This window comes from Aquila chrysaetos, unplaced genomic scaffold (assembly GCF_900496995.4).
Source record: "Aquila chrysaetos chrysaetos unplaced genomic scaffold, bAquChr1.4, whole genome shotgun sequence".
Lineage (NCBI taxonomy): Eukaryota > Metazoa > Chordata > Aves > Accipitriformes > Accipitridae > Aquila > Aquila chrysaetos.
The window spans coordinates 29,375-51,919 of NW_024470411.1; the positions used below are offsets into that span (position 1 = coordinate 29,375).

Sequence of the window (22,545 nt, forward strand, 5' to 3'; positions counted from 1 at the left end):
GGAACCGGCGCGTGGCGGCGCCGTTGGGCGCGAAGGCAGCTCGTCGCTGATTGGCTGAGAGAGGCGAGGGCGGGAAAGAGGGAGGGGGCCCCGCCCGTTCGCTGAGGGGAGCGGTGTCATGGCGGACACCCGGCCCGCAGGTCTGACCCACGGCGGTCCCGCAGCCCAGCCCTGGGGTCCTCGGCATGGCCCATAACCCTGCCCCACGGCCCTGCCCCATAGCCCGGCCCCACACCCCTTGGGCTGCCCCATGGCCCAGCCCGACAGCCCTGCCTGAGAGTTCTTGGCTCACCCCATAACCCTGACCCACAGCCCTGTCACACAGCCCGGCCCCTCAGCCCTTGGGCTGCTTCATAGCTTGGCCCAATGGCCCTGCCCCATAGCCCTGTTGTGCAGCCTGGCCCCACAGTCTTCGATCTGCCCCGTAGCCCAGCCTCATGGCCCTGCCTGAGAGCCCTTGGCCCACCCCACAGCCCTGCCCCATAACCCAGCCCTGCCCCACAGCCCTTGATCTGCCCCATATCTTGGCCCCATGGCCTGCCTGAGAGCCCTCAGCCCATCCCATAACCTTGCCCCACAGCCCTCCTTGTCTCACAGCCTGGCCCTACAGTCCTCATTCTGCCCCACAGCCCGGCCCCATAACCCAGCTCTGCGCCACAGCCTGGCCCCACAGTCCTTGGTCTGCCTCATAGCCTGGCCCCATGGCCCTGCCTGCGAGCCCTCAGGCCACCCCACAGCCCTGCCCCATAGCCCATCCCCCCAGCTCTTGGCCTGCCCCACCCCTGAGCCCTGACCCACAGCAGCCCCATAGCCCTGAGCCCCATAGTCCATACCCAGCCCCACGGCCTAGAGCCCCATAGCCCACATCTGTCAGCCTGCCCCATAGCTCTCAGCCAGCCCCACAGCCGGCCCCATAGCCCCCCCCCAGCAATGGGGGGCATCCCACACCCCCATCCTGACAGCTGCACCCCAGAGGACCCCACAGCGGTGAGCACCCCTGGATGGGGGGGTTGGGAAGGGGGGTGACAGGGAGGTGTGGGGCAGCCCCACGGCATGTAAGCACCAGAGAGCCTCTGATGGGGGAGGGAGGATCCCCGTGGGCCCCCCCAGCCCCACAGTGGGACAGATCCCCAGCCCCACAGCAGCCCCACGGCCCCCTCAGCCCCAGAGTGTGACAACCTCCCAGCATCCCTGAGGCCCCCCCAGCAGCCCCTTTGTCCCCCCACCACCCCCTGGCCCTTTGTTCCCTCCAGCCACACGCAGGGGGGTGACAGGGACCCTGCACACACGTGTGCCCCCCCTGCCCAGGCTATGGGTCCCAGCCCCACACACTCCCCACAGCGAGGCTGGGACCCCCATGTTTGCCCCCCCCCGTGCCCCCCCCCTCCCCCCCCCCCCGTGCCCCCCCTTGCCGCCGGCGGAGGGGTACGCTGGGGGCGGGGGGGCCGTGCTGAGGCCGGGGGAGCTGGAACTACTTTGGCACCGTCAGGCGGCGGGAGCGGCCGGCGGCGCATTGTGTGGGCGCGGGTGGGCTCGGGTGGGCGCCGGGACCCCCCCAAACACCTCCCACCCATTCTTCCCTCCCTTTTAACCCACCCCCAACTTTGCCCCCCATTTTGAGGGGTGTTTCCTCCTTTTTTGGGGAGGGTGCCCCAGCTGCCCAACGCAGCAACACCGCACCCCCCCCTCAATTCCCACGCCCCCCCCCCCCCAAATAACCAAGGTTGGGCTAAAGTTTGGCATGGGGCAGCGGGGCTGAGCCCCCCCCCCCAAGCGGCGGGGCCTTGTGGGGTCCCCCTGGGGGGATCTGGGGGGTCACCCTGAGCCCACCCCCCACCCCAGGCGATGCCGTCGGTGATGGAGAAGCCCTCGGGGATCCTGTCCCGCAGCCGGGCGAAGTCGGTGGCCGCCGGCGGTGGCCCCCCCCCCTCCGAGGACGAGGGCAGCGAGGACGAGCACGCCCACGGTGAGTGGCCCCCCCCACCAACCCACGCCTGTGGCCCCCCCCCCCCCAAATATGCCTGTGGTCCCCCCCGCCATGCCACACGTATGTGTTGGGGTGCTGCGCTTGCCCCACGTGTTGGGGTGGGGGGGCAAGCTGCGCTCACGTCAGCCCCCCACCCGTAGGGTTTTGGGGGGGGGCACACACACGGGGACATGGCGGGGGGGGGAACAAAGCCCCGTCCCCATTGTCCCTGGCCGCCCGCGTGTGCGCCGGCCGCCGGCTTTGTTTGCCGGCAGGGAGGGGGGCACAATCGCTGCCCCCCCCCCGCCCCCCTTCCAACTGCGGGGGGCTGGCATAGACCCCCTTTGTTAACCCCCACCCCCGTTAATCCCCGTCCCCCCCCTTTTCTCTCCCCCCCTCCTCCAGACAGCATGATCCGGGTGGGGGCCGACTACCAGGCGGTGATTCCTGACTGCAAACCAGGTAGGGACGATTTGGGGGAGGGCTGAGGGGGCTGGGGGGTGTCCGTCCCCCCCCCCCTTGACCTCCCTGTCCCCCCCCAGAGAGCCCTGCCCGCTACAGCAACAAGGAGCTGAAGGGGATGCTGGTCTGGGCCCCCAACCACTGCGTCTCCGACGCCAAACGTAAGCCCCCCCCCTCCATCATATCGGGGCATTCCCTCGGTGGGGGGGGGGTGCTGCAGGGTGCCCCCCATCCCCTGACCCACCCCGTTACCCCCCCAACCCCCCCTTTGCCCCCTCCAACACCCCCTTTACCCCCCCAACTCCCCCTTTACTGCCCCACCCCCCCTTTACACCCCCTAACCCCTCCTTTACCTCCCCTAAACCCTCTGTACCCCCCCAAAAATGCTCTTCACCCCCCCTTTACCCCCTCAACTCCCCCTTTACCCCCCCAACTCCCTTTACCCCCTCAGTGGACAAATACATCGCCATGGCAAAGGACAAGCACGGCTACAACATCGAGCAGGTACCATCAACCCCCATTAAACAGCACAGAGTCCCCTCAGGGTGCCCCCCAAGCTCCTCCTGACGCCCCCCCCCCGTCCATTGTCCCCCCCCCCCGCCAGGCTCTGGGGATGCTGCTGTGGCACAAGCACGACGTGGAGAAGTCCTTGGCCGACCTGGCCAACTTCACGCCCTTCCCGGACGAGTGGACGGTGGAGGACAAGGTTCTTTTCGAACAGGCCTTCAGCTTCCACGGCAAGAGCTTCGCCCGCATCCAACAAATGGTGAGAGACACCCCCCGCCCCCCCGAAATGCACCCCCAAACCCTCCACACAACCCCCCCCACCCCGTGGGGGAGGGCAGCAGCTCTCAGCCCCCCCCGCAGCGGCTGGATCCATCCCCGGCCTCATCCAGCATCTCCCGGTGACCGGGGGCTGGGGGCTGCTGTCGCCACGGGACCCCCACGGTGTCACTCGGGGAGATGGGGGGAGTGCGGGCTGCTCCGGGACCCCGCTCCGCGTCGAGGGGGTGGTATGTGCCACCCCCTGACCCCCTCCAATAGGGGGTGGTATGTGCCACCCCGACCCCCCCCATAGAGAATGGTATGTGCCACCCCCTGACACCCCCCCCATAGGGTGGTACATGCCACCCCCTGACCACCCCCAATATGGGATGGTATGTGCCACCCCATCCCCCCCCATAGGGGGTAGTACGTGCCACCCCCTGCCCCCCCCCCCCCCAATAGGGGATGGTACGTGCCACCCCGATGCCGCCCTCAGCGGTGCCACCTGCTCCCCCCACAACCCAGCAGGTGGTACCTCCCACCCACCCCCATTTCTAGGGGTTCCCCCCCAATTCTAGGGTTCCCTCACTCCCCCATTTCTGGGGCGTTCTGCCCTCCACTCTGGGGGGTTTCCCCCCATCTCCCCCCCCTCATTTTTAGGGGGTTCACCCCCATTTCTAGGGGTCCCATCCCCTATTTCTGGGGGCTTTCTCCCCCCCCTTTCCTATGGGGTTGCCTCCCACTCCCCCCCTCTAGTTCTAGGGGTTCCCCCATTTCTTAGGGGGCTTCCCTCCTCCATTTATAAGGATCTCCCCCCCTTTTCTAAGGTTCCCCTCTCCCTTCACCTCCCACCCCACCCCCCAAACCCCCCAAAACTCACCCTGTACCCCCCCCCAACCCCCTTCCCCTGCAGCTCCCCGACAAGCTGATCCCCAGCCTCGTTAAATATTATTACTCCTGGAAAAAAACCCGCACCCGAACCAGCGTCATGGACCGGCAGGCGCGACGCCTCCTGGGCCGCAAAGAACGCGACGACAGGTAAACACCACCCCCCTCCAACCCAGCCCCAACCCCACCCCCAAATCCCCCTTTTCACCCCCATTTCCACAGCAACGACGAGACTGATGACCATCGCCCTGCTAACGAGGGGGAGACGGAGCCACAGGACCCCAAAAAAGAGGTTGGGGGGGGCGGAGAGGGCTGGGGTCACCACGCTCGCTTTGTGAGTGCGGTGACCCCAGCCCCCCCCCCCCCCCCCCATTAATAAATTTCAGCCTTTTTACCCCAAAACTGCCGCGCGGAAAGAAGCGCAATATCGTCACCACCCCCCAGCCCGGCATCGCCGCCGCCCCCCCCCGGGGGATGCACCTCAGCCGGGAGGACGTCGCCGGTGTCACCGCCAACCCCGACCTGGGGGCTCTGGCTCTGCGGCAGCTGGATTGTCAGCTGGTATCCCTCAAACGGCAGGTAAAAAAAAAAACCAAAACCCAAAAAACCCTGTCCCCCCCAAAAAAAATCTATGGGGTACTCCTCTAGGTTGTGGGGGTGCCCCTCCTCCAAATTTTGGGGTGATTCTCGCCCCTGCAGGTGCAACGGATCAAGCAGATCAATAGCGGTCTGAAGCAGGCACTGGAGGGTGGTGTGGAGGGGCTGCGGCCACCTGAGGTGGGGACTGGGGGGGGGGGGGTGTCCCCACACACCCCGTTGTGTCCTACCCTGCCACACAGCATCCCCATGTGCCCCATAGCATCCTGCTGTGCCCCACGGTGTCCCCATGTGCACCACGGTGTCCCTGCGTCCTCTGTGGTGTCCCCAATATCCCCACGTACCCCATCGCATCCTCCTGTGCCCCACAGTGTCCCTTGGGCCCCACAGTATCCCCACGTGCCCCATGGTGTCCCCGAGGTGTCCTGGCCGTGCCCCACGGTATCCCCATGTGCCCCATTGTGTCCCTGCTGTGCCCCACAGCATCAAGCCATCCCCTAACGTGTCCCCCCATGGCACCCCGCATCGCCCCACAACCCCCCTTTCTCCTCCCTCAGGGCAATGGCAAATTCAGCTCTCGCTGGACGACGGATGAGCAGCTCCTGGTGGTGCAGGGTGAGTCCTGTCCCCCCCAGAATTAACCCCACTGCCCTCGTTAACCCTGCTGCCCTCATTAACCCCGCTGCCCTCGCCAGCCTTGCGGCGCTATGGCCGTGACTTCCCGGCAGTGGCGGGGGTGCTGGGGAACAAGACGGCGGCGCAGGTGAAGAGCTTCGTGCTGGGCGCCCGCCGCCGCTTTGGCCTCGACCGGCTGCTGCGGGAACGGGAGGCTCAGAGGGGGGGGGGATCCCCCCGCGCCCCCCTCCGGGGAGGGGCAGGAGGAGGAGGAGGAGGAAGAGGTGAGTGGGGGGGACTGGGTTAGGGACTGGGCCCAGTTCTGAGACCAGACTGGGCCCAGTCCCAGCCCTTATCCCGGTCCAGGTCCTGGTCCCCATCCCAGTCCTGGTTCCAGTCCTCATTCAGGAACTGGTCCCAGTCTCAGCCCTGCTCTCAGTCCTGGTCCCAGTTCTCGTCCTGAGCCAGGCACTGGTCCCAGTCCTGATGGGCAGCCTGGTCCCAGTCCCAGTCCCAGTTTGTGTCCTGGTCCCAGTGTTGGAGCCTGGTCCCTGTCCAAGCCCTGATCCTGGCCCCGCCCCCGATCCAGCCCTGGCCCCGCCCCGACTCCGCCTCTCTTCCCGCAGGTGCAGATCACGGGGGTATCTCGCCCGGCCCCGCCCCCGCCGCCAGCCTCGGCCCCGCCCCCCAGCGCGGCCCCGCCTCCCGCCCCGCCCCCGCCGCGCTCTCCCTCCCGCCCCCCGCAGCCCCCGCCCCTCCTGCGCCCGGCCCCGCCCAACGCCCCCGTGTTGCCGCGGCCGCCGCCTCCGCTCCAGCAGGGCCGGGCCCCGCCCCCCCTCATCCGCCCCGGCCACGCCCCCGCCGCTCGCCCACGCCCCCCCGCCGCCGGACACGCCCCGCCCCGCTGAGCGCTGGGATCCACACCCCCCCTCGGCGGGCGCGCCACGCCCCCCTCCGCAGCGCCCCCTGCTGGGCTGGGGGACACGCGGCCCCCGGGGGGGGGGGAGGAGGGCGGGGGCACCCTGGGGGGGGGGGTGTCCCCGAGGTCCGGGAGGGTCCCGGGGGAGGGGAGGGGGGGGGTGTCCCCGGCCGCGTTTGCAATAAAGGTATTTTACTAGAGCGGCTGCACGTGCTCGCGGGTACTGGGAGGACTGGGGAGCTTACTGGGAGCAGTGGGGCAGGGGAGTTACTGGTTGTACTGGGGGTGGTGGTGACTGGGAGGCGTTCCTGGGAGCACTGGGGGAGTTACTGGCAGGACTGGGCCATGCCCAGTGGGCTCTGGGTTGTAGTGGGGAGTGCTAAGCTACACCCAGTGGGTACTGGGAGCACTGGTCCGTACTGGGAGCACTGGTCAGAGGCAACGGATCTTTCTGGAAAGTTTTTAATCTAGAACCTGGAAAATCCACAGCGGCGCTGGCCGGGGGGGTGGGTGGGGCTGGGGGCGGGGCCAGCGGCGCTGCCCCTCCCCCCCGGGCAGCAGCACCCCTGGGTGCCCCCGCCCCCCCCCACCCCCCCGCAAGGGGTGACAGTGCCCGGGCGGGGGGGGGAGGGGCTGGGGACACCCCCCCGAGGTATGTAAAGGGCAGGTGCAGCCCCTCCCCCCCCGGGGGGACCCAGGCATGCGGGTGCCCCCGGGGGCGGGGCTACAGCAGGTCAAAGGGGGCGGCCCCTCCCCCCGGCAGCAGCAGAACCCCTCCCCCCCCGGGGGGGCCTTCCTGAGTGAGGGGGGGGGGGGAGAGGAAGGGGACATCCCCATGTCCCAAGGGTTGGGGGGGGGGGGGCGGGACACCTGTGATGTCCCCCAAGGTCATGGGGCAGGTCCTGTGACATCATCAGGCTGTCCCCACGTCCCCTAAGGCCACCGGGGGTCCCCGGGGGGTCCCCGTAAGGCTCTGGGCCGTCCCCATGGGGACAGAAAGGCCCTGGACTGTCCCCACGTGTGTGTCGTTCCCCCCCCCCCCCCAAGGCTCGGGGACATTCCTGGTCCATCCGGGATATCCCACCTGGGACCACCGGAACATCCCCACCTGGCCCAGGGCCACCCAGGATGTCCCCAAGGCCATCCAAGACATCCCAGGCCACCCAGAACATGTGTGTTGTCGTCCCCCCCCCAGCCAAAATGTCCCCCCAGGTCCCTGGGCCATCCGCCACGTCCCTGTGAGGCCCAGGACCACGCAGAACATCCCCAGTGGTCCCAGGGCCACCAAGGATGTCCCATCCATCCAGGATGTGCCCGTCCCCATGAGGTCCTGGCCCACCCAGCACGTCCCTGCAGGTCCCCCGTCCATCCAGAACGTCCCCACGCAGCCCCCTCAAGAACATCCCCCCCGATGTCCCAGGTCCATCCGATCCCAGACACGCAATCCCCCCCCCCGCCTCAATCCATCGCCTCCGCTCCCCCAAAGCAGGAGAAGGGGGTTGGTGGGTGGGGGGAGGTGACAGAGGTGACACCGTTGTTGTTGTTGTCCCCCCCCCCCCCCTCCGCCGTCCCCGCTCAGAGCTTGAGCTCGTTGGCCACCTTGGAGGCGATGTTCTTGAAGGCCATGGAGGTCCCGGCGATGCGTTTGAAGCGGACGCCGTTGAGGGAAAGACGGGGAAGTTTGCAAACTTCCATTTCCCACTGGACGAAGGAATCGTGCCCGGGAGCTCCGTGGGCGCAGAGGAGGACGAACCGTTCCTGGGGTTCGCACCGACAACTGTTGGCGTCCAGAACTTTCCGGATTTCCCGTAACATTTCGCCCGGTTCCAGGGAACTCGTCGTTTTCATGCTCCAGGTAAAACGTAAAGAACGAGGTTTGGCTTCTCGAGCGCCGGCTTCGCGGGTTTCTTTTTCGGGACCTACCGCCGGTCTGGGGAGAGGGGACAAGGAGGGAAGGGGGGGTGTCACCAAGGTGGGGAGGTGGGTGGTGGTGGCACCGGGAGCAGCAGGGTGGGTGTGGTGGTCCTGGGGGTCATACGGACCCCAGGGATGTCACCAGGACCAGTGCGGTGGTCCTGGGGATGTCACCAGGGCCAGCGTGGGGGTCTTGGGGATGGCACTGGGGCCAGCGTGGGGGTCCCGGGGGTCACAGGGACCCCAGGGATGTCACCAAGACCAGTGTGGTGGTCCTGGGGACACCACTAGGGCCAGCATGGTGGTCCTGGGTGGCATGGGGGCTCTGGAGATGACACAGAACTAGTATGGCGGGCCTGGGACATCACCAGCAGTGACATGGAGGTCCTGGGTGTCACAGGGACCCCAGGGATGTCACCAGGACGGGCACAGCCAGCCCAGGTGTCCCATGGATGTCACCAGGACCCCAAAGGTGGCAGGGGGACCGGCGCAGTGATCATGGGTGTCAGGAGGACCCCAGGGTTGTCACCGGGACCTGCACAGCAGTCTGGGGTGTCATGGGGGCCCCGGCGATGTCACTGGGACCAGTACGGTGGTCCTGGGTGTCACGGGGGGACCCCAGGGACGTCACCAGGCCCAATATGGTGGGCCTGGGTGTCATGGGGTGGGGTCCTATGGGTGTCCCAGGGACCCTGCGGGTGTTGTGGGGACCTCAGGGGTGTCCTAGGGGACAAGATAGTGGTCCTGGGGACTCCAGGGGTGTTGTGGGGACATCACGAGGACTCTGGGGGTGTCACAAGGACCCCAGGGGTGTCGGGGGTGTCACAAGGACCCCGTCCCTGCACTCACCTCAGTGTCTCCACTCGGTCCTTGCTCTCGGGCTCGTGCGGGTTCCTTGAGAAAGACGAAGGGGCAAAGATCAGTTGGGGGGGGGGGGGGGGGGGAGGGGCAGCCCCTCCCCCTCCCAGCATGGGACCCGGGCGTCCGGGCAGACAGACAGCATGGGGAGGGGGACAGACACACACACACACACACACACACACACACACACACAGAGTGGGGGTGGGAGGGGTGGGGGGGGGCACAGACGGACAGACAGACAGCCACAGCCGAGCGGGGAGGGGGGCCATGCGGGGCCGTGCAGCACCAAGGCGGGGGTTTGGGAGGGGAGTTTGGGGGGGCACGGGGGGGGGGAAGGGGGGGGCCAGGACCTGCTCTCCCAGGGTGGGGGGGGTGGGTGGCATGCGGGGGCAGGGGGGGGGGCGGACCCAGGCGTCCGGCGCTGCCCTACCTTCTGGCAAACCTGAAAGACAGATTTCTACAAAGACAAACAGAAGAGAAGGGCGACGTTGGGGGCGGGGGGAGGGGGCCGGGACAGAGCCACCCCCCTCCCCCACACCCTGAGGGACCCCGGTGTCCGGGTACCCCCCTCCCCCACCCGCCCCCCCCCCCCCAAATGGGGGGGGGGTCAGCCGGAGGATCCAGGCATCTGGGGCAAAGCAGCCCCCCCACCTCCCCGCCCCCGTCACCCCTTCCCACATGGGGCGGGGGGGGGGGGGGACACACAGGGACAGGAGGGGACATGGAAGTGTTGGGAGGGGGGGGTCCCGAGGGGATGGCAGGAGACCTGGGGGACAGGAGGAGCCCTGGGGGGACACAGAGGGGACATACAGGAGCCTGGAGGGACAAGGGGACACACAGAGAAGCCCCCCCCCCCAGGGGACAAGGTGGGGGGACACGGAAAGGATGTGTAAGAGCCCGAGAGGGACATGGGGGGACAGGGAAGGGTCCTGGGGGGGGCAAAATGGGACATGGAGGAGCCCTGTGGGGGGACAAGGGGACACTGAGGAGCCCTGAGGAGGATGAGAGGACACGGAGGGGAACACACAAGAGGATCCCTGGGAGGAACGAGGGGACACACAGCTTTGGGGGGGGACGGATGGACAGAGGGGACACACAGAGAAGGGGACACAGAGGATGCCCAGGGGGATGAGGGGACACACAGTGGGGGGGGGGACACAACCACAACATAGAGGGGCCACACAGAGGATCCCCGGGGGGGGATGAGGGGCCACACAGAGGGGACACAGAGGAGCCCTGGGGGGGTACACGGGGGCAGCCCAGGGGCCACACACACCGAGAAGCCCCCACACCGGGGGACACGTGATGACAGTCCCGCGTGTCCCCCCCCGCCCCCCCCCAGCCCCTTTCCTCACCTCCGGACGAATTTGGAGGTGAACTTGCTGAAGAGGCTGGCGGAGGGACCGCGACGACCCTGACTGGCACCGGAGGGGGAGGCGGGGGGCAGACCGGGGGGCAACGCGTAGGGCAGGGGGGTCTGGTCGCGCGTCTGTCGCAGCTGCCCGGCGTGGAAGGTGCTGCGGCTGGAGACCCCCCGGGGGAAGCTGGGTCGTTCCCCGGGACCTTGGCTGACGTTGTGGGCTGAAGGAGAAGCTGCCGGTACCCGGCTGGGTGCCCCGCTGTGGGAACGGGGCGGGGGGGGGTTAATGGGGGTGTGGGTGGCACCACCCCACCCTGCCCGCTGCACCCTGGGGACATGCAGGTGGTAACTCAGGGCACCCTGGGGACGTGTCGGCACCCCACAGCACCGTGGGGACCTGCCACCACCCCACAGGGACCCGCCAGCACCCCACAGCACCGTGGGGACCTGCCACCACCCCACAGGGACCCGCCAGCACCCCACAGCACCGTGGGGACCCGCCACCACCCCCCAGGGACCCGCCGGCACCCCACAGCACCGTGGGGACCTGCCACCACCCCACAGGGACCCGCCAGCACCCCACAGCACCGTGGGGACCTGCCACCACCCCACAGGGACCCGCCAGCACCCCACAGCACCGTGGGGACCCAGCTTGCCACAGCCCAGGGACCTGCTGGTAACCCACGGCACCTTGGGGACCTGCCAGCACCCCACAGGGACCCACCAGCACCATGGGGACCCACCAGCACCCCACAAGAACACACCAGCACCCCGCTGTACCCCAGGGACCTGCCAGCACCCCACAGCACCATGGGGACCCACCAGCACCCTGCTGCACCCCAGGGACCCGTTGGTACCCCACAACACCCCAAATCCCTCCCCCCCCCCTGCTCTGGGGGATACCCTGGGGCATTGGGCTGGGGACAGGGGACACCCCAAATCCCCCCTGTTCCCTGGGGACATGCTGGGGTGCCAGGCAGGGGGACACCAGCACCCTGAGTCACCCCAAATCCCTGGGGACATGCTGGGGTGCCAGGCAGGGTCAGGGAGAGGCACATGGGGACCCCCCCCCCCCAAACCCTCCCAAGGGTTCCACTCCAGGACATGGGTCCCGCGCCAGGATTTTGGGGGGGTGGGCGGCCTTGCCTGGGCCGGGTGGCCTCGCAGTTGGCATCGGCGGGGGTGGCGGTGGGTTTCGGGTGCTGCCGGGACCGCGGGGGGGCCCCAGGGGCCGGGGGAGCAGCGGGTGAGGGCCGGCAGCCCGGCGTGGGCAGGCTAGGAAAGAAAAGCAGGGGGCGGGGGGGGGGGGGGCATTAAGGAGGGGGGGGGGGGGAGGTATTTTTGGGGGGCACGGGGGGATCCCCTACCTGTCCTTGCCGTTCTGCAGGGAGCTCTGGCCCAGGCTGGCCCGGTCCAGCAGCGGGGAGTTACGGCTCCGCGTGGTGCCGGTGGAGAGGACACTGTTCTGTGGAGGGGGGGACACACAAGGCGGGGGGGGGGGGGGGAGGTCTGAGGGGGGACCCAGGGATCTGGGAACCCCACAAGCACCCCCAAACGGAGGACCCAGTTGTCTGGGGACTGAGGCACCCTGAGGGACCCAGGTGTTTGGGCCTCCCACCCAACTCCCACCCCCAAGGGTCCCAAGTGTCCAGGTCCCCCCTTCTCCCACCCCAGGGGACCCAGGCATGCGCGACCCCCCCCCCCCCAAACCAGGGGACCCAGGCATGGGTGCCCCCCCCAGCCCCATGCTGACCGTGGAGGGTGAGGGGGTGCCCTTGGCTCGCTCCAGGCCGGGCAGGGGGCTGGGGGGCACCTTGGCGGTGCTGCCCGCCCGCCGCCCCCCCTCTTCCTCCCCTCCTCCTCCTCCTCGCTTGTTCTCGGCGTTGGCCGCCTGCGTCTTCTTGGAGTAGGAGGCCGAGGTGGGGATGGAAAGGCCGGCTGTGGGGGTGGTGGATGTGTCAAGGTGTGGGGGGGGGGGGGTGTCCTATGGGGACCCACTCCCCACCCCCTGCCCCAGGGACCCGGGTGTCCCAGGGGGCCCCTGCTCCACCCCACCACCCCATCCCCTCCACCCTCAGGGCCCTAGGTATGTGGGGGGGCCCCACTCCACCCCCCCACCCCATGGGGACCCAGGGGTCTGGGGACCCCCTCTCCCATCCCTGCACCGCCAGGGGACCCAGGCATCCAGCCCCCCATCCCACAGGACTCCAGGCATCCAGGACCCCAGTCTCCCAAGGGACCCAGGCATCCAGGACCCCCCCAGGCCCTTCCTTTCTCCCATGGGACTGGGTCCCCCCCCTTGACTCCCACCCAGTGACCAAGGCAACCGGGCTACCCCCACCCAGGGACCCAGGTGCCCCCCACCTAGGGACACAGGCCCCCCTCCCTGCTCCCACCCCAGGCCCCCCCTTTCTCCCATGGGACTGGGTCCCCCCCCTTGCCCTCCACCCAGTGACCCAGGCAACTGGGCCACCCACCCCCCCATGGACCCAGATGTCATGGGGGGGGGCTCACCCTGGTCGCTGACGCGGCGCTTGGGGTTGGCGGAGACGCTGCGCTGGACCTTGTGTGCCGGGGAGGGGCCCGAGCTGTTGGCCAGGTCGGGGGCCGCCCGCGGCTTCAGCGCCAGGCTCTCCTCCAGCTGGGGACACAAAGTGGGGGGGGGACACAGGTGGGGACATGAAGGAGGTCGCACACATGTTGGTATGGGGCACGGGGGGACACACCAAGCAGGGATGGGGACAGGGACTGGACGCGCTGGCGTGGGGGGATGTGCAGGGACAGGGACGCGCTGGCACGGAGCGCAGCTGGGGACGGGAACGTGCCAGCACTGGGCACAGCTGGGGACGGGGACGCGCTGGCACGAGGCACAGCTGGGGTGGGGGGAACGTGATGGCACGGGAATGCGCTGGCACGGGGTCAGGGTATGGCTGGGGGGGAGGACGCTGTCCCCTCTGTCCCTCCCTGTGCCCCCCCCCACTGTCCCACCCCATCCCCTTCTTGTCATACGTGTGTCCCCGTGACCCTCCTCATGTCCCCCCCATTGTCCCCATGTCCTCCACACCTGTGTCCCCATGTGTCCTCCTCAAGTCCCCATGTCCCCTCATACCCTCCACGTTCCCTCATACCCATATCCTGCGACCCTCACATCCTCTCGGTGTTCCCCATGTCCACGTTCCTCATCATACCCATGTCCCCCATACCCCTCATTGTCCCCATGTCACCTCACATCCTCCACGCTCCATCATGTGTCCGTGTCTCCTCATGTCCCTGTGTCACCTCATTGTCCCCAAGTCCCGTCACACCCATGTCCCCATGACCCTCTCCGTGTCCCCACATCCCCTCCATGTTCCTTGTCATACCCATAACCCCCACGTCCCCTCATATCCTCCATGCTCCATCGCACCTGTCCCCCTTGTCTCAAGTCCCCATGTCCCCTCATACCCTCAATGTCCTGTCACTCATGTCCCCAAGACCCTCCCAATGTCCCCTCCTTGTCCCCACATTCCTCCTCGTACCCCCTTGCTGCCATGTCCCCTCATATCCTCCATACTCCATCACGTCTGTCTCCTCATGTGCCCTCATCCCCCCCATGTCCCGTCATACCTATCCCCTCATTGTCCCCCTCATCATACTCCCTGTCCCACCTGTGTCACCTCACCTCTCCCCGTTGTCCCCTCATCCCCTACACCCCCACGGTGTCCCCGATGTCCCCTCACCTCCGAGCTCTTGTGGTCCAGCAGCAGGTAGGTCGCCATCACCTCGTTGTACTTTTGCCCTACCAGTGACTCCTGGATCTCCTCCCGCGTGTACCCCATGGACACCATCAGCTCTGGGTGGGGGGGGGACAGGCCTCAGTGGGGGAACCCAGGCATCTGGGAGGGGGCCCCTTGAGGACCCTCTTACCCCCCAAAAGGGGACCCAGGTGTCTAGGGGGGGTCCTACCTGTCCTCCGAGGGTCCTTGTAGTCTGGCACAGGCTCCATGTAGGGCTTCAGCTCATCGTCCTCGTGGCCCACATTCATCCAGCGGTCCTTCATGATTTGCTGGGGGGGGGGGGGAACGATGACACCAAAGGGGGTCTTGAGCAGGGCGGAGGGGGTCTGGGGGTCCCAGGGGGCTTCCTGGGGTCACCTCTGGGGGGCAGGGACATTTTGGAGGGGAGCAGGAGGCTCCAGGGGTCCCTGATGCTGTGCTGGGGGGCTGAGGGCAATGTTAGGGGTGACTGGGCTCCTGGGTGGGCTCCTGGGGGCACCCAAGATCATGCTGAGGGTCTTGCAGTGCTCTTGGGGGTGTCCAGGATCACGCTGAGGAGTCCTGGGGGTACCCAGGAACATGTCGAGGGTGCTCGTGGGGTCCCGGGGGCTCCCAGGACCATGCTGGTCATCCCAGGGGTGCCCAGGACCACACTGGAGGTGCTCAAGGGGTGCCTGAAGTGTTCAGGACCACATTGGGGGTCCCTGGGCAGTCCCATGGGTATCCAGGACCATGCTGGGGGGTCCTGGGGGATCCCAGAACCATGCTGGGTGTGCTGGGTTGCTCTCAAGGGTGTCCAGTACCACACTGGGGGGTCCCAGGGGTGCCCAGGACCCCACTGGGGGTGGTCCTGGGGTTCCCTGACCCCTCACCTCCAAGGTGCCCCTCTTGGTAGGATTAAGGATGAGAAACTTCTTCAGCAGGTTCTCACAGTCGGTCGACATGTAAAAGGGCACCCGGTACTTGCCCCGCAGCACCCGCTCCCGCAGCTCCTGAGGTGATAAAACACCCATCGGCACACCACAACCACCTTGGGGACCCACAGGGACCCCCCCAAAACGGGGTGGTACCTTAAGATTTTGCCCATCGAAGGGCAAGGAGCCGCTGACCAGGGTGTAGAGGATGACGCCCAGGCTCCAGATGTCGACCTCGGGGCCGTCGTACTTCTTTCCCTGGAAGAGCTCGGGGGCCGCGTAGGGGGGGGGACCCGCAAAACGTGTCCAGTTTGTTCCCGAAGGTGAATTCGTTGCTGAAGCCGAAATCGGCGATTTTGATGTTCATGTCGGCGTCCAGCAGTAGGTTCTCCGCCTGTCCCAGGGGAGGGAGAGCGCCCCAAGGGGCTTTAGGGGCATCTGGGTGCTCTGCTGGGGGGGTTTAGGGGTATGTGGGTGCAGCCAGGGGGGTTCTGCAAGTATCTGGTGCTGCCCAGGGGGTCCCAGGGGTGTCCAGGTGCTGCCCCTGGGGGTCCTGGCACTTCCCACAGGGTTCAGGAGTGTCTAGGTGCTGACCCAGGGGGCCCTGGCACCTCCCAGGGCATGCAGGGGTGTCTGGGTGCTGCTCTGGGGGACGCTGGCACCTCCCAGGAGCTCCCTGGGGCATCTAGGTGCTGCCCTGAGGATTTAGGACTATCTGGGTACAACCCTGGGGGGTCCCAGGGGTGTCCAGGTGCTGCCCTCAGGAGCCTGGGTGCTGCCCTGGACATCCTGGCACCTCCCAGGGGTTCAGCGGTGCCTGGGTGCTGTGCTGGGGGGTCCCAGGGATATCCAGGTGCTGCCCTGGGGTCAAAAGGGGGGGGACAGGGACCTGGGGAGCACCTTGGGCTGCTGGCAGGGGTCCCAGGGGTGTCAAGGGGTCCAAGGGGGAGGTCCTCACCTTCAAGTCCCTGTGGACAATGAACTTCTGGTGGCAGTACTGCACGGCCGACACTATCTGCAGGAGAGGGGGGTATCAGGGGGGCCCCCCCCACCCCGGGAGGGGCACAGGGGCATCCCCCAGCCCCCTGGGGACATAGGGGTGTCCCCAAACCCCCTTGGGGGTGTCACACTGGCAACCCCCGACCTGTCGAAACTTCGCCCTGGCCTCCTTCTCCTTCATGCGCCCGTGGGCCACCAGGTAGTCGAAAACCTCACCTGGAGGTGGGGGGGGGGACACGACAACAGAAGGCAGGGGTGAGAGGCAGCCCTGCCCGCTCCCTGCCTGCTGTCACCCCACCTTGCCTGCTGCTCACCCCCACTGGCATACTCCATGACGAGGTAAAGCGTCTTCTCCGTCTCAATCACCTCGAAAAGCTTCACTGCAAAGGGGGCAAAGCGGGGCTGGAGGGGGGCGGGCCAGGGTGGGGGCCACCCCCTGGGATCCCCCCAGGGGTGGGGGACCCCCCCCCCCAAGGGTAGGGATGGGGGGCACGGGAGTCCCAGCATGCAGCTGGGGGGTCTTTGGTGGGGGCTCACCTATGTTGGGGTGGTTCAGGACCTTCATTATTCGCACTTCCCGGAAGAGCTGTGAGGAATGGGGGGGTGGGTGGGTTTTGGGGAGGAGGGAATGAGATGCCGCAATCCCCCATGTGTCCCCCCATAAACTGCTGCCCCCCCCCCCCCCCCCCCCCGAGATCCCAAGCCCCGGCCCTCACCTTCTGCAGGCTGGAGGAGTTGAGCTGTGTCTTGTCAATGATTTTCACGGCGACCTGGGAGGGATGAGAGGGGGTCAGGGAATGTCCCCAAGACTGTCCCCACACTGTGGTGGCACTCATGAGGTGAGGGGCAAGGGGACAGGGCTGTCCCTGCACCATGGTGGCACTCATGAGGTGAGGACCAGGAACTTGTCCCCATGCTGCGGCGGCACTCCCGGGGCAAGGACCGGGAGCCTGTCACTACACTGTGGTGGCATCCGTGATGGGAGGACCGGGAGCCCGTCCCCACACCATGGTGGCACTAACAAGATGAGGACCAAGAGCTTCGGATCATCCCCGTGCTGTGGTGACACTTGCAGGGCGAGGACAAGGAGCCTGACCCCACGGTGGCACTCACAGGGCAAGGACCAGGACCCAGAACTGTCCCCGCACAGTGGTGGCACTCACAGGACAAGGACCATGAGCCCGTCCCCATGCCATGGTGGCACTCACGGGGTGAGGACCAGGACCCAGAGCTGTCCCCATGCCATGGTGGCAGTCACCGCTGAAGACCAGGAGCCCGTCCCCGTGCCACACTGGCACTCACAGGACGAGGACCGGGAACCTGTCCCTACACTGCGGTGGCACTCATGGGACAAGGACTGAGAGCCCAGAACCGTCCCCGCACAGTGGTGGCACTCACAGGACAAGAACCATGAGCCTGTCCCTGCAGTGGCACTCACAAGGAGAGGACTGGGAGCCCAGAGCTGTCCTCGCACCGCGGTGGCACTCTGAGGATGAGGACCAAGAGCCCATCCCCACGGTGGCACCCACGGGGTGAGGACCAGGAGCCCAGAACCGTCCCCACACCACGGTGGCACCCACAGGACGAGGACCGTCCCCACACCACGGTGGCACTCACCTCCTTGCCGGTCAGGACATGCCGGGCCAGCTTGACCTTGGCGAAGTTGCCCTTGCCGATGGTGCGCAGCAGGCGGTAGTTGCCGATGTGGGGCTGCTCGTCGGCGGAGGTGGCCGAATTCCGGCCTCGCAGCATGTTGGCCTTCCCGCCACCCTTCCCCTCCACGGGACCCGGCTGCGGGGACACAAAGGGGACAATCAGTTTGATGTCCCCATGTGTCATGTCATTGCATGTCGTTCGCCCCCCCCCCCCCCCAGAAGAACTCCCGGGGGGGGTCTGGAGGCTCTCGGCAAAGCCGGGAGCAAAGTCCGGGAACGCCGCTGCCGTACAGCACTGTGCCGCACCCCGGGCAGGCCGGGAGCCGCCCCCGATACCTGACGCAAGCACGGCGGTTTCGGGCTGGGCTTGGGTGGGGACGGGGCCAGCGCGGTGACACCCCTTCCCCGGGAGGGGACAGGGACATGGCTACCCCCTCCCTGGTCCCATCCCAGAAATGGGGTGCCCAAATGTCATGATTTTACCCCAAAATGGGGAAACCAGATGCCTGGGTTCACCCCACAGCCAAAACAGGGGGGCCCCTGAGGTGTCCCATAAAACACCACTGCCACCAACCCCCCCCCCCATCCCACACCCCAAAAGTCCTCATGGGCCACCCCCCCCAGAGGTCACTCCAGCTTTAAGGACACTTTTGGGGTGTTCCCTTATGGGGAGCGGAACACCGGCGCTGGGCGGCGTCACCTCCCCCCCCCCCATGCTGCGCTGTCACCGCTCCGGTGACACCGGAGATAACGGGCGCGCGTGAGCGGGCGGGGGAATCGAGCCAAACTACACCCCCCCCCCCCCCCCAGGATTTGGGGCCACTGCACAGCCCTCCCCGAAACCTCGCTGGGGTTTTGGCGGGGGTCATACTCTTGGGGTGCTCCCCCCGTGGGAAGGAAACCACCGGCGGAAGCGAGGCGGGGGCAGTTTTCAGCATTGCTCAGCCAACGATGGCGCAACCAGGCACGAGGCACCGAACCCCCAGATTTTAGGGGAACACAGCATTTTGGGGACTGGGGGGGTATGGAGGGGGGGCACAGATCCTCCCCCTCCCCCAAAACCCAGTGCTTTGCTGGGAGGATGATGGGGAAAAGTGAAGAAAAATGGGGTTTTTCTGCCAAAAAACTGCCGTGGCAACGGGGCGGGGAGCGTGCTTCGCCATCTGGCCGTGCTGCCGGGGAATTAATTCAGGGTTTCGAGGCATGTGGTGGCACCAACACCGGATTCTCCCCCCCTCAAAAAGCATGGGGGTCCGCGGCAGCGCCAGCAAGTGGCCAGCGTGCCCGGCATTTCTCCGGCACCTCTTATCGGTGAGGCTGGAGTGGCCGGCAAACATCCCCCAGCGCTGGCGGCTCTCCTCCACATCCCCCCCCCCCCCCCCCCCCGCCCCGACAAAGGTCATGCCAGGAGAGCAGCAGCAGCTGCGCCGGGGCCCGGTGAGGCTTTGCCGAAAGCATCGCCGGCTCCAGGCTTTGCCGGTGCAGTGCTGAAACACCAGGAGGTTGTCACTGTCCCCCTCGCCAGGACGTGGGCGGCTGCTTCGCCGCTCCCGGTTTTGGCAAAGCGGGAAAGGACTCAGCCCTTGGCATCCCCCTGCGGCTACGAAGAGCGGTGCCGGGCTTGGCGCTTGTTAACCAAATTCTCGTTAATTAAACGGGCTCTGAGCTCAGCTCTAAACCCCCTCCCTCGCTGCCAAAGCCCCTCGTGCCTCAGTTTCCCCACCCAAACCCAGCCCCACGGCACGGACTCACACTCGGCGACCCTAAACCGGCTCAGCTCGCGGTGGTGCCAGCGACACCGACGGCCGTGGCCGGCTCGGTGTGAGGTGGTGCCGGGCGGCCGGCGGAAGCTCGCCGAGAGTTGAACTCCGCAAGGAGCGCCGGGAATGCCAGACCGGCTCGACCGGTTGGGCTGACGACGGCTTGGCCGGGCCGCGGGAGCTGGGGGGGTTGCGGTGTTGCGCCGCAGTTTTGGGGAACACCTGAAGCACCAGGGGGGTGAAAACAGGGCAGAAAAGGGAAAAATCAACACTAATGGCCCACATTGGGGCAGGAGGGGCCCATCTCGCTTGCCGGCTGCCGTTAGAGCCGAACCACTGGGAATTGCAACCAGAATGGCGGCGGGGATGATGTCACTGGGTCCGGGGGTGATGTCACTAGGTCCGGGGGTGATGTCACCAGTCGGGTCTAAAGATCCTGGTGCGAAGAGGCCGAGGTGCCAGCTGTGCCTACGCCGCCAACACCCGACCGCGCTGCCAGCACAAAACTGGTGGCAACCGGCTTCGGCATAACTGGTAACCAGTAACGGTGTAACCAGCAGCTGCCGCCGTGCCGGGCCTACCTGCGGCAGGCGGGTGGTTCCCCCCCCACCGAACCGCCACCTCGGCAGCCGACAGGAGATGGTAAAACAGCTTTGGTGCGGCGGTGCTGAAATGTCAGCCAAATTTAGTTATTTTTGAAAAATTTTTTTATATAAAAGCATGCCAGATCGGTCTCCATGTGATGGAGGAACTGGGGGGGGGGGGCACCCCGATTTTGGCTGCTGTTTTTGGGGGAGAGGCAGCAGCCCCCCACCTCTCCACCGCCCCCTCCCCAAATCTTCCCAGCCAGGAATAATTCTCCTCTGTCGTTACATAACGGCAGAAAAATACAGGAAAACGACCCAAAACAAGGAGGGGGTGCCCGACGCCACGGTGACGGCCAGAGAGCAGGTAGCATCACCTTGTCCTCGGTGTTGGGGACACAGAGACGAAGCCACTTGTGCCCCCCACCCCACCCCAGGCCACATCCTGCTGGGTCCCTCCCCGTGGCTTGGGGGATCTCCCTCATTGCAGAAGGTGGGGAGCCCCCCAAAATATCAGCCAAAACGGGGGTGCCATGTAGCTGGGGAAGCCAAGGTGCTCCCCAGACCCTCCCCAAACAGGCTGAGCCATAAGTGGGGTACCCACCAGCACCCGAAGCTGCAAGCACAGGGGGCCCCTAAGAGCCCCCCAGACCTACACCCCAAAATGGGGGACCCCCCCTTCCAGCTGCCCCCTAAAGGTATCTAGGCCTCATCCCTACCAACCAACCAGACTCAGGGGGTGAACCCCCACCCTCTCCATCTTGGGGGAAGGCTGGGCCCCCATCACAGGGGTGGGCACCCATATCATTTTGGGGGGTACACACCTCACAGCCCCCCTCCCCAAAACCCCACGGAGGGCACCTAGCCCATGGCAACGATGCCGCCCCCACACCCCCCACCACCGGTGGGGGGGGGGCCGCAGCAGGGATGGGGGTGGGCTCACGCCCCCACACCCAGTCCGCGCAGCCACCAAGACGGGGGGGGACACACACGACACAATGACAACGATGACACCCCAAACCTCACACCCCCTGACAGATACTGGACCCCAGAGGGGGCCAGTGTGGGGGGCTGGCACCCTCCTGCCTGCTCCCCTTCCTTTGGGGTGCAAGCCCTGGGCCTCTCACCCCTGCCTTTTGGGGAGTGGGGGAACAGACACCCTGCTGCCCCTCAGGGACCCCTAAAATGGGAGCCCAGACCTCTCGGGGCGGGGGGGGCAGCTCAGGAGCACCCTAGACCATCCCTCCCAAAAACAGGACCCATGGAAGAGTCGGATCCAGCCCCCAAAGAGGGGCCCTGGCTCAGGTCCCCCCATCCCACACGGGGGTCTGGGTGATGGGAAGCCCCAGGGTACTTCATGGGGGGAATGACTGTGAGAGGAGCTGGGTCCCCCCAGGATCCCCTTGCAGAGGGGCCAGGCTGGGGGGGGGCACAGAGCCCCCTTAGTCCCCCTCTTCCCCTCACAAAATGGCCCACAACCCACTCAGACCCCCCAGTTGCCCTCACAAAACAACCCCAGGCCCCCTCAGCCCCCCTTTTCCCCTCATGGAGGGCCCCAGGACGCCTTCAGACCCTCCTTTCTTCTCACAAAATGGCCCAGGACCCCCTTTTCCCCTCACAAAGCGGCCCACAATCCACTCAGACCCCCTTTTCCCCCCTCACAAAACAGCTCGGGTCCCCCTCAGACGCCTTTTTTACCTCACAGAATTACCCAGGTCCCCCTCAGACCCCTCTTTCTCCCCTCACAAACCGACCTCATATCCCCCCTTTTCCCCTTCACAAAACGACCCACAACCCCCTCAGACCCCCCTTTCCCCTCACAAAAAGGACCCCCGACCCCCTCAGACCCCCTTTTCCCCACAAACCGACCTCAGATCCCCCCCTTTTTCCCTCACAAAACGGCCCACGATCCCCTCACGGAGGGGCCGGGCTCCCCTCAGACACCCCCCCCCCTTCCCCTCACAAAGGCCCTCCCCGTCGTCGACCCTACCTGCTCCGCGTCTCTCTCGTTGACGGTAGGCAGAGGGCTACGACCGCTGCTCGACATGGCGGCCCCCCCCCCCCGCCGCCGGCGACTATCGCGATAGGGGGAAGCCGCGGCAGGCGGTGTGCGGGGAGGGGGAAGGGGAGGTGGGGGAGAGGGGAACCCCGGGCCACGCTCAGGGAGCGGGGGGAGGCCAGGCCACCGGCATGGGGGAGGCCGGGGAGGGGGACGGGAGAGGAGAAGGGGGGGAGAGGGGAGCGGGCGGCGAGTCTGCCCGGCCGCTGCCGCCTCACACTCGCGCCTCTTCAGCACCCAGCGGCTCCCAACATGGCCGCCACCGCCGGCCCTCGGCCATTTCCGCCGCCGCGCCGGAAACACCCGACACGCCTCCCACTCTTCTTCGGCTCTTTCCGGATAGATTCGGCTCGGTGTTCCCTCTCCCGGCTTCGGGCGTTTCCGGAGGCGGTTCCGGAATCACCCGACGACTCTCACCGGCCCCACCCCGACGCGGAAAGACCCGAAGCCTCCTTCGGCAATTTCCGCTGAC

General features: G+C 66.9%; 2 protein-coding genes across 2 annotated transcripts; one reads left to right on the forward strand and one right to left on the reverse strand.

The window, feature by feature from the left end:
- The first annotated feature begins 38 nt into the window (after nucleotides 1-38).
- On the forward strand, nucleotides 39-5,848 carry LOC115338453 (REST corepressor 2-like). The gene is given in 13 exon segments (XM_041121968.1): nucleotides 39-140; nucleotides 1,843-1,966; nucleotides 2,376-2,428; nucleotides 2,509-2,589; nucleotides 2,880-2,932; nucleotides 3,033-3,194; nucleotides 4,107-4,231; nucleotides 4,304-4,373; nucleotides 4,468-4,542; nucleotides 4,544-4,660; nucleotides 4,781-4,858; nucleotides 5,236-5,293; nucleotides 5,374-5,848. Coding segments are annotated over 13 exon segments (1,245 nt in total). The 5' UTR covers nucleotides 39-118; the 3' UTR covers nucleotides 5,601-5,848.
- An 816-nt stretch (nucleotides 5,849-6,664) lies between these two features.
- LOC115338454 (serine/threonine-protein kinase MARK2-like) lies at nucleotides 6,665-22,383 on the reverse strand. Its single transcript, XM_030007032.2, is given in 20 exon segments — nucleotides 6,665-8,142; nucleotides 8,976-9,020; nucleotides 9,418-9,444; nucleotides 10,343-10,606; nucleotides 11,494-11,622; nucleotides 11,715-11,812; nucleotides 12,101-12,285; nucleotides 12,862-12,988; nucleotides 14,067-14,179; nucleotides 14,293-14,392; nucleotides 14,975-15,094; nucleotides 15,173-15,304; nucleotides 15,306-15,410; nucleotides 15,975-16,031; nucleotides 16,161-16,231; nucleotides 16,330-16,395; nucleotides 16,553-16,601; nucleotides 16,732-16,785; nucleotides 17,633-17,806; nucleotides 22,005-22,383. Coding segments are annotated over 20 exon segments (2,328 nt in total). The 5' UTR covers nucleotides 22,062-22,383; the 3' UTR covers nucleotides 6,665-7,787.
- Between the last annotated feature and the right edge of the window lie 162 nt (nucleotides 22,384-22,545).